Below are 13,275 nucleotides of genomic sequence, written 5' to 3'. Positions count from 1 at the left end.
ATTATTTTCTCTGTGAGTTTTGTGAGGATTAAATACAGCTGTACGTGTAAAGTGTCTCCCTTATTTTTTATCACATACTAGATATTCCATAAAAGGTGGATGTTTTTCACATTATAATAATAATTATTGCCTAGCAAATATGTCCTGAGTTCTGAATACTTGCTGTGTGCTGGGCATTGAAACCATCTAGGCAGGCAGCCTGGAAAAGGGCTGTCCCCTGTTCTCATGAACCTCACACAGTCCAGTGGTAGGGATGGTTGTGAAGTCCCACGTGAGTACTTAACACATGTCAGTTAAGTAGAAGTGAGCAGAATGTGCTTTTTAGGACCAACAAAAGAAATTAAAGTCTAAATTTATTTGAGAGTTCAAGAATTGGGAGAGACTAGCGCAGATAGAAGGAACAGCATGAGCAAACACCCAGAAGCAAGAAAATGCTGCCGTAGGGATCTATAAATAGAATGTCAGGCAGGTAAGGTTACATATCCAGGCTGAAGCCTGCAGTTTGGGATGGGGAGGTCGGGAGAGTTGTACAGATGCTACAGGTAAATAGGAGCCACATCATGAGAGTCGTGGGTGACTGGTGCAGGTGCAAACCCAGAAGGTCAGAGTAGGAGTGGGGAGAAAACTGGGAAGGAGATGAAGAGAAATGGGGGGAGGCCAGACTAGCTCTGTGTCTGCAGTTCCTGGTGGTGGGCCAGGTTAATAGCAAGAGTTGTCCCCTTTCAGGCTGAAGATGAGGCTTTACTCTCGGAAGAAGAAGATCCCGTTGATAGACGCCCGTGGACACAGCAACACCTCGAAGCCGCAGACATCCGTAGGACGCCGTCATTGGCTCTCACTCCTCCGCAGGCAGAGCAGGAGGTGGATGTGCTGGACGTGAATGTCCGGGGCCCAGGTCAGCACCCCAGCTTCCCCCTTCACAAGGCCGTGCCTGGCCCTGTTGTGTGTTGTCATTCCCGTGTTTGCTGTACTTGGTGATGCACCCCCTGTCAATCTCACAGACTCTTAACTCAGCTTGAAGACACAAATGCCTAAGGAATACAGGCGTGCAGAAATTATAAACTTGTGTGAGAAGGATTTCACATTGCTTCACATAACAGCATGCTTGAGAAAAGAGGCTGATTATATGGAATAGATTTTAGTAGGATGAAAAATCATATACCAAAGCAGAGGTCAGACAGCTGGTATCTTATTGCCTGTAGGTGGTATCTTACTGCCTATAGTTCTGTTAATATAGAATATTTTAAAATGTTGTCCAAGTATGGATGGACCCAGAGATCACCATGCTAAGTGAAATAAGCCAGTCAGAGAAAGACAAGTACCATATGATTCATTTATATGTGGAATCTAATGAACAAAATGAACTAACAAGTGAAATACAGACTCATACATAGCAGGCTGACAGCTGTCAAGTGTAGGGGGTTGAGTGAGGGAGGTGGAGGAATAGAGCAAAAAAGGACAAAAAACCCTCATCGGCACAGTCAACAACAGTGTGGTGATTTCCAGGGTGGGAAGGGGAAGAGGGAAGTTGAGGAGGGTATTGGGGGATAATTGGTGATGGATGAAGACTTGACTTGAGGCAGTTAAACACACAATATGGTGTGCAGAGATGTATTGTAGATTTGGGCACCTGAAACCTGTTCACCAGTCTCAGCCCAATAAAATTAAATTTAAAAAAATAAATAAAATGTCCATTTTAAAATAACCTAACACTTAGAAACTTGAACAGAAAGGTTTGATAAACTTAAAGAAGAACCTCTTCTTTATGTCTCACTACTCTATAGAAAGGACATTATCAGAGGAAGAGTAAGGAGGTGCCCATTGACCACAAGAAGCACAAGGATATTTTCCTATCAGAATAATTTCACTCACTTGGCCCTGGCTAGTTGGCTCCATGAGAGCGTTGGCCCAGCATTGAATGTCCCGGGTTCGATTCCCAGTCAGGGCACACAGGAGAAGTAACCATCTACTTCTCTACCCCTCTTCCTAACCCTTCTCTCTCTCTTTCTCTCTTTCTCTCTCACTGCCACTCTCACTCCCTCTCCCTCTCTCTGTCTTCCCTTCCCGCAGCCATGGCTCGGTTGGAGCAAATTTTAGCCCTGGGCACTGAGGATGGCTCCATGGTCTCCACCTCAGGTGCTAAAAAATGGCTCCGGTTGCAACGGAGCAAAGGTCCTAGATGGGCAGAGCATCACCCCCTAGTGGGCTTGCTGGGTAGATCCCGGTTGGGGAGCATGTGGGAGTCTGTCTCTTTGCCTCTCCATTTCTCACTTAAGAAAAATGAAAAAAATTACTACCAATAATTTTCACTCGTATTGAACTATTCCGAATGTAGGATTAATTGAACATTAATGTCTTTCTCCTCATTGAGTATTCTTTGGGATTTTCCTTTCCTATAGATGGGTGCACCCCACTGATGCTGGCTTCCCTCCGAGTAGGCAGCTCAGATATGAGTGACGAAGATGAAGACACAGAGGACTCTTCTGCCAACATCATCACAGACTTGGTCTACCAGGGTGCCAGCCTCCAGGCCCAGACAGACCGGACTGGCGAGATGGCCCTGCACCTCGCAGCACGCTACTCCCGGGCAGATGCCGCCAAGCGTCTCCTGGATGCAGGTGCCGATGCCAACGCCCAGGACAACATGGGCCGCTGCCCTCTCCATGCTGCAGTGGCTGCTGATGCCCAAGGTGTCTTCCAGGTAAAGAACATGGGAAGAGTTGGTTCTTTATGATCTGTAATGTCTTATCTTTGTTAAGGCACTTAACATCCTGTTAGATTCAGGTGCACCCTTCCTCCCACCCCCACCCCTCATCCCCCATGTGGGCCGTGTACACCTTCCTGTTGTAGTTGAGCCTTGATTGCTTTTGTCACGTCAGTGGGAGGGATTTTTCCCCAGGCTGATCAGCTGCAAGTCCTGACCCACCCCACAGAGCAGGACTTACTTCCAAGAGACTGAGGTGCCCGCTGAGTCTGCCCCTGGAGTGTGTGACCTATGGAGGTAGTTGGGTGGTGAGGTTTCAATGTGCCCCGAAGCTGTCCACTGGGTGCACTTGCTCTGGGGACACCTGGGAGGTGCAGGCCTAGTTAGCCACCACCTGTGTTCTGCTCGGGACCACCTGGCATGAGCTTCTTCTACTCGTGCTGGATTTGGAGGTGCCCAGGGGAGGCCAAGCTGTAAATCAAGCCTGGTTGCTGCTAACCGAGCCTGGGGCCACCTAGAGCAGGGGTCGGGAACCTATGGCTCGCAAGCCAGATGTGGCTCTTTTGATGGCTGCATCTGGCTCGCAGACAAATCTTTAATAAAAAAAAAATGTTAAAAATATAAAACATTCTCATGTATTACAACCCATTCATTTCCTACCGCTCATGTTCATGGTTGCGGTGGCTGGAGCCAATCACAGCTGTCCTCCAGGACAACACTAAATTTTTATTGGATAATGCGTAACGTACATGGGTCATTGTATGGCTCTCACGGAATTACATTTTAAAATATGTGGCGTTCATGACTCTCTCTCAGCCAAAAAGGTTCCGACCCCTGACCTAGGGAGAGATACTGGACACGATGTGGCCAGATGCTGTTTGTTTGAGAGATTTTAGGGAAATCTGAAGCATGAGTCAGCCAGGCTATTCAAATGGAAAAGCCACTGGAAACAGCGTGGGTGAGACCGAAAGTTGGGTGGTGCAGGAGTCTCAGGGAATCACAGGGCGAGGCACACAGTGTGTGCCAGCTTGATAGTCTCAGAAATGGTACCCACCTACCAGCTCTGAGGGGGAAGGGCTTATCAAGGAGAGATGGCCTCTGCCAGCACTTCTGTCAAGGAGAAAGCTGTCCCAGCTCTCACTCTGATGCTGGATAATTCTATTCCTCCCCGTGTGTCTCTGGTGCCTTTCAAGCTGCTGCCTCAGTACTGGAGCTCAGAGGGAGTGAGTCCCAGTAAGTCTGTACATGGGCCCTTTCAGAGAAACTGTGTGGGGCTCCAGCAGCCTTTGTCTTCCTTATCCTCAGTTCCCACTGATTTTTATAGCCAGAAGTTATGGGGATTTCTCCTCCTAGAACTGGGTTGAGGGCCTGGTGTGGGGTTGGGATCCTGGATCCTCAGGAGAGACCTCCGCAACCAAGATAACCCCCCCCCCCAATTTTTATTTGCCACACGTGGTTGTGGAACCAACCCATTCCCCATCTCCCCCCCGCCCCCAGTCTCAATGTGGCTTCTTTTTTTTAAATTACCTAGTTTTACAATTTCCATTCAGCCAGATTTCAGGAGGTTCTGAATGATAGTTCTGTAGTTTAGTTGTAATTTTTAATATCTTCTGATTCTTAATCACCATGTTTTCTGATGTGCCAAAATGTCTCCCAAATGAGTATATCAGATGGGAGTGATAACCTGTTACGAAGCCTTTTTGATATTGTCAGCTTCTGCCTGTAGATTAATCTGACCATATGGGCTTCCACATGGTCCTTTGTGGTTTTCTTTAAGTGGGTTCACAGTGTCCTCCTTGATGCCCTTTTATTACACCCTTATGAGGAAATTAGAAGCATTCTGTACACCGTATTTGAGATGGTGATATTTTCCCACAGTCCTCTTCTTTCTTTAGAAAGTAGAAGTACTTCACTTTACAGGGGACTGTTGTCTGTTGAGCTCATGTTTGTTCACTCGTTCATCCAGCAAACATGTGTTGATTGACCGTGGTGGTAACTTGGGCACAAAAATAAGACATTTCTTGTCCTGCAGGAAGTTAGAGTAGCCTCAGCTATGATGGCCTTGTTTCTTCTCTCAGCTTCCTTACATCCTTAATCTGGGTAACCCTCTTGTCTTTACTTTCTCTTCTTCTAGATTCTGATCCGCAACAGAGTAACTGATCTAGATGCTAGGATGAACGATGGAACCACACCACTGATCCTGGCAGCTCGCCTGGCTGTGGAGGGAATGGTGGCAGAACTGATTAACTGCCAAGCTGATGTGAATGCAGTGGATGACCATGGTGAGCACAAGGCGGGGGCTGGGATTTTTACTTGCAAAGATTCCTCTAAAGAGCAGAGTTGTTACATGATCCTTAAAGACCTACCTCAGATCCAGATTCAGTGAAGATTCATTCATTCATTCATTCTTCCTTTTAACACCCTGAGCTCAGAGAACTGAGCCATTTGGGAGGTCCAGAGATGAAGATGGGAAAGAGTTGTTAGTGAGAGGTTTTGGACTTCAGTGCAGGTCTGTGAAAGGTTTGCCTATGTAAGGTCTCTGGCATGCCACTTTGACATGAGGACTTATGAGAGCTGAGTTCACTGGGACTGGGGGTGGGGGTACTGTTAGATATCCTAAATATAAGCATGTAAGACACAAAGAGGTTATTTTCTTCAGTGTGTGACAGAGTAGATTCCACCATGTGCAGGACAGGAGTGCCACAGACAAATGATTCTTATACCCAGCGGTCTTCTGAAGGCTAAGCAGCCTGTACTGAAGTATTTCTAGAGCAAAGGGAAAGAAGATAACACTTCTTTCCCTATAGGCCCCCAGCGAGAACAGACTTCCTGCTGCTCTCTGGGCAGCCCAGTTTCTTTGTGCAAGTCACGATGCTCCCTTATACTGGGAATGGGATGTGTCCTTCTCCCTTGTCTGCTTCTACGAATGTTTCTCCCTACAGGAAAATCTGCTCTTCACTGGGCAGCTGCTGTCAATAATGTGGAGGCGACACTTCTGCTTTTGAAAAATGGGGCCAACCGAGACATGCAGGACAACAAGGTGCAGTATGGGCTCTGAGTGGAGGGCAGGCATAGCCGTGCCCTTCTCTCCCCTAGCTCCTTTCGTGATAGGTGGAGATGCAGGTGGAAGCAGGGGACAGGAGCTGGTTCTGGAGAGCTTGCAGAAGGGCATCAGGCGAAGCAAGGGGGGGGCGGGGCTAAGTCGTCTGCCTGCTCAGTCCTGTCTGACCCAGGCTGCTCTGTAGATAAGCTTGCTGTTGCCTTCCCTGCTTTGCTTTTCTTTGACGTTCCCCTCCTGGCCTCATGCTTTCTTCCTTTTCCCGTGCTTGTTTTCTTTGTTTCCTGGGGCTTTGTCTGTGCTTGGACACCAGGTATCTTCCTGCTCCAAGTGGAACGGCTACTATCCTCTGTGGCTCATCTTTATCTTCTGGTTTCCCTCTTTTTAGGTTTTCTCCAAGTATTTTCTCTGCTTCCTTTTATTTCTATTATTTTCCCTGCTCTGCACATCCTTTAGGTTCTTCCCTCTTAGCTTTCTTATTTTGAACTTCTTCTCCCCTTAGAACCCTACTTTGATAAGCTTGGTGTTCTTTTAAGTGAGTCTCTGGATCAGTAGCGTGCTTTATTTCACACATTTCCACCTAAGGTGATCCTGCCCACAATGGGCAAAAGGGGTTCTGGGGCAGGGTGAAATAATCTTCCTCTTTTTCTGTCTAAAGTATAGGTATCCATTCAGCACATAGTAGGAATACAGTTTATCTGTTTTATTTAAATTTCATACAGGGAGGTCGTTTGGAAAAAATGCCTAAGGAGGCAATAATAAAAAGATTGAGAAACACTGCTATCCTCAAGGATGTTGCTAACTTGCTCTCTCTGGGCCTGTTCTGTAGGAAGAGACACCTCTGTTTCTTGCTGCCCGGGAGGGGAGCTATGAAGCAGCCAAGATCCTGTTAGACCATTTCGCCAATCGGGACATCACTGACCACATGGACCGTCTCCCCCGGGATGTGGCTCGGGAACGCATGCACCATGACATTGTGCGCCTCCTGGATGAGTACAATGTAACACCAAGCCCTCCAGGCACTGTGCTGACTGCTGCCCTCTCCCCTGTCATCTGTGGGCCCAACAGATCTTTCCTCAGTCTGAAACACACTCCAATGGGCAAGAAACCCAGACGGCCCAATGCCAAGAGTGCCATGCTCACTAGCCTGTCTAACCTGGCCAAGGAGGCCAAGGATGCCAAGGGTAATAGGAGGAAGAAGTCGCTGAGTGATAAGGGCCAGCTGTCTGAGAGCTCAGTGACTTTATCCCCTGTTGATTCCCTAGAATCCCCTCACACCTACATTTCTGACACCACATCCTCCCCAATGATTACCTCCCCTGGCCTCTTACAGGCCTCGCCCAACCCTCTGCTGGCCACTGCTGGGCCCCCGGCCCCCATCCACTCACAGCATGCACTGTCTTTCTCTAACCTCCATGAGATTCAGCCTTTGGCTCATGGGGCCACCACTGTGCTTCCCTCGGTGAGCCAGCTGCTCTCCCACCACCACATGGTGCCCCCAGGCAGTGGTGGAGCGGGGAGCCTGGGCAGGCTGCATCCAGTCCCTGTCCCAGCAGAGTGGGTGAACCGCATGGAGATGAATGACAGCCAGTACAACGAGATGCTTGGTATGGTACTCGCGCCGGCTGAGGGCACCCCTCCTGGCCTGGCTCCCCAGAGCAGGCCACCAGAAGGGAAGCATATAACCACCCCTCAGGAACCCTTGCCCCCTATTGTGACTTTCCAGCTGATCCCCAAAGGCAATATGGCCCAGCCAGCTGGGGCACCCCAGCCTCAGTCCAACTGCCCTCCAGCTGTTACAGGCCCCCTGCCTACAATGTACCAGATTCCAGAAATGGCTCGTTTGCCCAGTATGGCTTTCCCCACTGCCATGATGCCCCAGCAGGAAGGGCAGGTTGCTCAGACCATTCTCCCAACCTACCATCCCTTCCCAGCCTCTGTGGGCAAGTACCCCACGCCCCCTTCACAGCATAGTTATGCCTCCTCAAATGCTGCTGAGCGAACGCCCAGTCACAGTGGCCACCTGCAGGGTGAGCATCCCTACCTGACACCATCCCCAGAGTCTCCTGACCAGTGGTCCAGTTCGTCACCTCACTCTGCCTCTGATTGGTCAGATGTGACCACCAGCCCTACTCCTGGCGGTGCTGGAGGAAGTCAGCGGGGACCTGGGACACACATGTCTGAGCCACCACGCAGCAACATGCAGGTTTACGCGTAAAGAATCTGCCTCCCATGTTGGGACAGAACTGCCTATTGAACATGCTGCTGAGCAGAAAATGAAGGCCATCCGGAGAGCAATGAAGAAATCTCTGGAACCAGCTTCTGAAGACAGAAGAGAGAACACTCTCTTCCCTTCCAGATAATGCAAGGAAAGCAATTTCATCAGTTTCACTGGGTATTTGCAGGGGAGTTTTTTTTTCGGGGGGTGGTGACAAGACTCTTTCTAACCTCTTGTCCATCAAGCCACTTTGTAGACGTGCAAGATGAATACAAGACTGGGAACCATGTTTACGCTCTTTTATTTGGAGACAAGACTGGAAGCCTGCTGTAGCCCAGACGTTCTTGCAGCCTGGACTACATTTTAAGCCCTGGTGGCTTCTGTCATACCCACAAGAAGATTCTACACTAGAATCCTGGGATTGTGCCCTGGAATTCTAGCTGAAGTGAAGTGACCTGTCTCATTTTCTCAACCTTGGAAGATCTTTTGACTTCATGTGGTGCTTTTAAGTTTTGCACCTCTGTGGTGGTAGCCCCTCCACAAGTCATAGGGCCTGGCCTTTGTGCCTTCCATCATTCCTGTTCTGGAATGTACATTCTGCCTCCTTTCCCTCCCACTGTCCAGTGTCCCTGGAAGTCTCACAGGGTTCACTTTGGTTATGGTTCTCAGCATAAACCTTTCTAGTATGTTTCTTTAGAAAATGGACACACTGCATTCTCCTACATAATAGCTTTCCTAGAAGAGGAACAAAATATTTTTCTTTGAACCCAATTTGGGGACAGGAGAGCCCCTCCAGAGGCTGCAGCTAGTTCTCTTACCTGCCCACAGGGCTTCATATAATAAACCTTACAGGAGGAGGGAGAAGAATCCACTTTTCCATCTGTGGGCCTTGTTAGTGTGAAGTTCTATCCTTGGCAGTGTAGATACTCTGATCCCATTTACAAAAACAAACACAAAAATTTGGGATGTTGGAATGACCTACTAATGCAAGAAGTGTTACCCTCTGACCGATCCCTTCCCGTCCTGCCGAGCTGAGCATGGTCTCCAATGTGAAACACATTAGTTCCCAGACCTTAGAGCCCTCGGGTGCTTCCCTCACTCACCCAGCAGATGAAGCTAGCCTATATCTTGAGCCTTTCCTTCCATCAATCCTTAGAGAAAACAGTGTCTCAAATGGTATTTCCTCACCTGCTAGAATGGAAGTTTTCTCTGCTCAAGGGTGCCCAGGATGGTAGTCTTCCCTTCCTTGTCAGGTGATCAGTCTCTGCTTCCCGCTTCCCTTTCTGACCGCAGGCTGTCCTCCAGTCTTCCTCCCACATGGTCTGGTCTTGGTCACTAGTGCACCCAGTACGTTCTCACTGAACACAGCGATTTTCAAGGGCAGGAAATAGAACGCTGGCCTAGTTTTCTAGGGTCAAGCCAAGTCCTATAAGGAGGTTGGAAAGGAGGAACTCTGAGGCAGCCTTTGGTGTTTTTTGCTACCATTTCATTTCCTTTGAAGCAGTCATGACATCACCTTGTAGGTAACTAACAAGAAACTTATCAGGAACATTTTCTTTACCTGCAGTTGCCTTCTAGACAATAAGGGACAGTTACAGATTCACAGTCCCTGTCATCCTCATGTTCATTTTGGAATTGCATCTCACCTAAGTCTGTCCTTTGTATTTGTGGTTTTGTCAACTTCCTTGACCCTTTGACAAGGGCAGATGTGTTCTAGTTAACACTAGAAACAGGAGGACAGTTTTTTCCCCTTCTTTCTGAGTCAGCAAATCCTATGGCCACACTGTCACACCTGCCTGGTGCTCTGATGTCATGACACCTGGGACATTAGAGTTCTGCTGGAGCATCTGGTGGATGTTAACAGGTGAATTGCCTCCTCTGTTTTGGTTTGAATGACAGTCTTCATTCCTGCCGTGGCCAGCAGTGTCCCCAGTGCTTCCTGCTTACTGACTGGCCCCACATAGAAGTCCTATGTGTCTTAGCATGAGTCTACAGATGATTGCTTCAGTCCTGCCCCAGATCATGAACCAACAAAAACAATTAACTCTGCTCTAATAGAAGCAGAGTGTCTGTTTATTCTGTATTTTGTTCCATTGTGTGGGAACTCTGCCAGCCCCTTTCATAATGGGTAACATTTTATCATTTTAAATGCTGACTTTCTGTCGTTGGCCCCATTTGCTAATTCACAGATGGGGGGACCTATAGGCCTGGATCACTGTGGACCCCACCACACCACCTCCCTGCTCACCCTGTTCTGGCCCCACATGTTGAAAGTATCAGCCTCTGATCCAGCAGCTTAGATCTTTTATATCCTCCTCCCTCTCTAAGCGCAGTGTAGGCCTAACTTGCTTGTTTCTGCTTGGAATCGTTTGGGTTTAGGAGAAAGGAATGTGAAAGCTGCAGTTCCAGACAACAGGCTCCAGTGATGAAGAGGAAGATTCTGCCTCTCAGGCATTGGCCAGTCTCTTAGGTTTTCAGGGCCCTTGAGTTGTATCATACCTAATAAAAGAGGGGTAAGAACGAGACTCACTTGGTTCCAAATGGCAGACTAACTTCTAAGGCATCCCAGTTTTTATGCCGTATATAGGTCAACTCCCTATTTTTTGGTTTATTTGTATGAATTTATTTGACTCTTCTGTCATCCTCTGGGGATAGATTTTTTTGTTTATTTTGTTTTGTATTAAGCGTTGTCTTCTGACTTATATGATGGTGAGGGAGGTCAGTTGTTGGGGGCAAGAGAGACTGGGAGCTAACGATTTTAATCAATCTGCTGTGATGCCCAAGTCCATGATGTCATCTTAGTAGCACATTTGCTCCCTCATAATTCTTGCATGGGAAAGAACCAGAGGTCTAACGTACTGTGGGCAGTTGGTGTGGGGAGTTTGACCTTCACCAACATGTTGGGTGCATGATGACTATCTGATAGGACATGCTGTATGCCCTGAGGCTCCCATCCCTGACTTTGGTACTGTGGCTCCTTCCTTATGTACATTTCTCTTGAATGATATTATATCTGTATGTATGAGATGCCTAGTAACCAATAAAATGACTGCATTTTCCTAACTATACCTAGTAAGGAAAATGCACACTTCGTTTTTACTTTTCAAAGTTTCATTCTAAAAGTAGTTAAGATGAAATTTATATGAAAGCATTTTTATCACAAAATAAAAACAGTTACATGTGAAGCTCAGTAGCATGGCAGTTTTTATTCCTCGGTCCTGCCTCCCTGCTCTGGCAGTGACTTCGCTCATGTCATTTGCTTAGGGACAAGTCCTTATCTTCGTTCTGAGTCCCATGGGGCCCAGCACTAGGCTTTCTGCTCCCAACCCCTGCCTTTCTCTCTCCTCTTTCTAAAATCAGTAAAATCTTTAACACATATATAAATGAAACACAAAGGAAGACATTGAGATGTAAAAAGCAGTAAAATAGTTTAACATAAAAACAGTGTTTTAAATGGTAGTAAGTTGGTGAGATTCAAATAATTTTAACAATCAGTTCTCTGCTCTAATGACCATTTTAAGTATAAAAAACTATTACTTCATGCATTTAATACTTAAGAAAAATAAAAGAGGTAAACAAAACTAGATTATGTTTTAGGAAAAGAATTTTAAAATATTAATGAAAAAAAAATAATACCTGACAAAAAACAATAAAACTTATTTAAGATATTTCCATATTGCTTCTTTATTGGCATCCTCACTTGCAATTTTTTTCACTTATGGACAGAATGAACATTACTACAGGCAGGCATTTAAAATGTGCTGTTGCGCAGATGAACATTTAAAAAGGTAAGGGGCCTGACCTGTGGTGGCGCAGTGGGTAAAGCGTCAACCTGGAAACGCTGAGGTTGCCGGTTCAAAACCCTGGGCTTGCCTGGTCAAGGCACATATGGGAGTTGATGCTTCGTTGATGCTTCCTGCTCCTCCCCCCTTCTTTCACTCTCTCTCTCTCCCCTCTCTATAATGAATAAATAAAAAATCTTTAAAAAAATAAATAAAAATAAAAAAATAAAAAGGTAAGGAATGTAACTTTGTGATTTCCACATTGGGCAGCTGCCCAGGCACTCACGTTAGAGAGAACCCTGATTACAAGTGCCATTTTAACAACCGGTTCACTGAACTCAACAAAAAATTAGGTATCAGTTCTGCCGAACCGATGCAAACTGGCTAAATCCCACCACTGTCAGTAATTATTTTTTATTTATTTTTTTACAGAGACAGAGGGATAGATAGGGACAGAAAGGAACGGAGAGAGATGATCAATCATAAGTTTTTCATTGCGACACCTTAGTTGTTCATTGATTGCCTTCTCATGTGCCTTGACCGTGGGGCTACAGCAGACCGAGTGACCCCTTGCTCAAGCCAGTGACCTTGAGTCCAAGCTGGTGAGCTTTGCTCAAACCAGATGAGCCCGCACTCAAGCTGGCGACCTCGGGGTCTCAAACCTGGGTCCTCTGAATCCCAGTCCAGTGCTCTATCCACTGCGCCACCGCCTGGTCAGTAATTATTTTAAATGTAAACAGATTAAACATACCGATGGAAAAACATATTTTTAAAAGTTTCAACTGGATTCCTGAAATATTAGAACAGGACCAGCTATTGCAATGGCTTTGGGGAAGGCTGTTGCTTTAAGATTTTTAAATAAAACCCTGGACGTCACGGAAATGGCGCCGTGAGAAGCGCGTCCGACAGCTCTCCCCTAAATCACAACAAATTTATCAACTAGAAACAGAAAAATTTATCCTCGGAGCATTCCGGAGTTCCACACAAACTGAAAGCAAAAGGACTGTTATCACTTGAATCTGAGAGACGAGGGTGTGGAGGAAGCTACCGCAGCGACGCTCATTCAAGTCGCGAGGGAGTGCGCCTGCGGTGAGTCAGCCCATATACTTGGGAACCGCGAGCCGCCGCAAGCCCCCGCGAGCCGCAGCGCGCGCGCCCGGTCTGGTTGAGCACCGCTGACGTTCCCAGCGGCCCGCACACTGCGAGTGGGGGTCGCCGGCCACCGGTGCCCGGAGCGCCCCATTCGCGCGCGTGCCTTGGGCATTCCACGCGCCCAGGGCGCCCTGCTGGCCCGCACACCCAGGGGGCTCCATTATCCTGCGCCTGGTGCGGTCCAGCCGCCAGCGGCGGGGCGAGCGGGAGAGGCTTGGGAGATTCTCTCCGTGGGCGGGGCACCTCACCCAGCCATTCAAGCTAACAAGCGTTGGGGGAGGGGCGCGCGCAGGCAGCCTAAAATACCTTCGGAAACACAGCTGCGACCCAATCACTGAAATTAGCTTAACCCATAAAATCT

At 47.6% G+C, this 13,275-nt stretch overlaps 1 protein-coding gene across 1 annotated transcript in view; it reads left to right on the top strand.

Moving 5' to 3' along the window:
* Window positions 1-11,165, top strand: part of NOTCH2 (notch receptor 2) — a 178,130-nt gene extending 166,965 nt beyond the window's left edge. Inside the window, exons 30-34 of the mRNA XM_066268137.1 lie at window positions 727-895; window positions 2,400-2,701; window positions 4,839-4,986; window positions 5,647-5,744; window positions 6,592-11,165. Coding sequence (XP_066124234.1) covers window positions 727-895; window positions 2,400-2,701; window positions 4,839-4,986; window positions 5,647-5,744; window positions 6,592-7,980 — 2,106 coding nt within the window. The 3' untranslated portion in view covers window positions 7,981-11,165. The remainder of the gene's footprint in view (window positions 1-726; window positions 896-2,399; window positions 2,702-4,838; window positions 4,987-5,646; window positions 5,745-6,591) is intronic.
* Window positions 11,166-13,275: the final 2,110 nt, after the last annotated feature.

This window comes from Saccopteryx bilineata, chromosome 3, assembly GCF_036850765.1.
Source record: "Saccopteryx bilineata isolate mSacBil1 chromosome 3, mSacBil1_pri_phased_curated, whole genome shotgun sequence".
NCBI classification, from domain to species: Eukaryota; Metazoa; Chordata; class Mammalia; order Chiroptera; family Emballonuridae; genus Saccopteryx; species Saccopteryx bilineata.
Note: the sequence above shows the minus strand (reverse complement) of the source record. Positions and strands in the feature narration are given on the sequence as shown.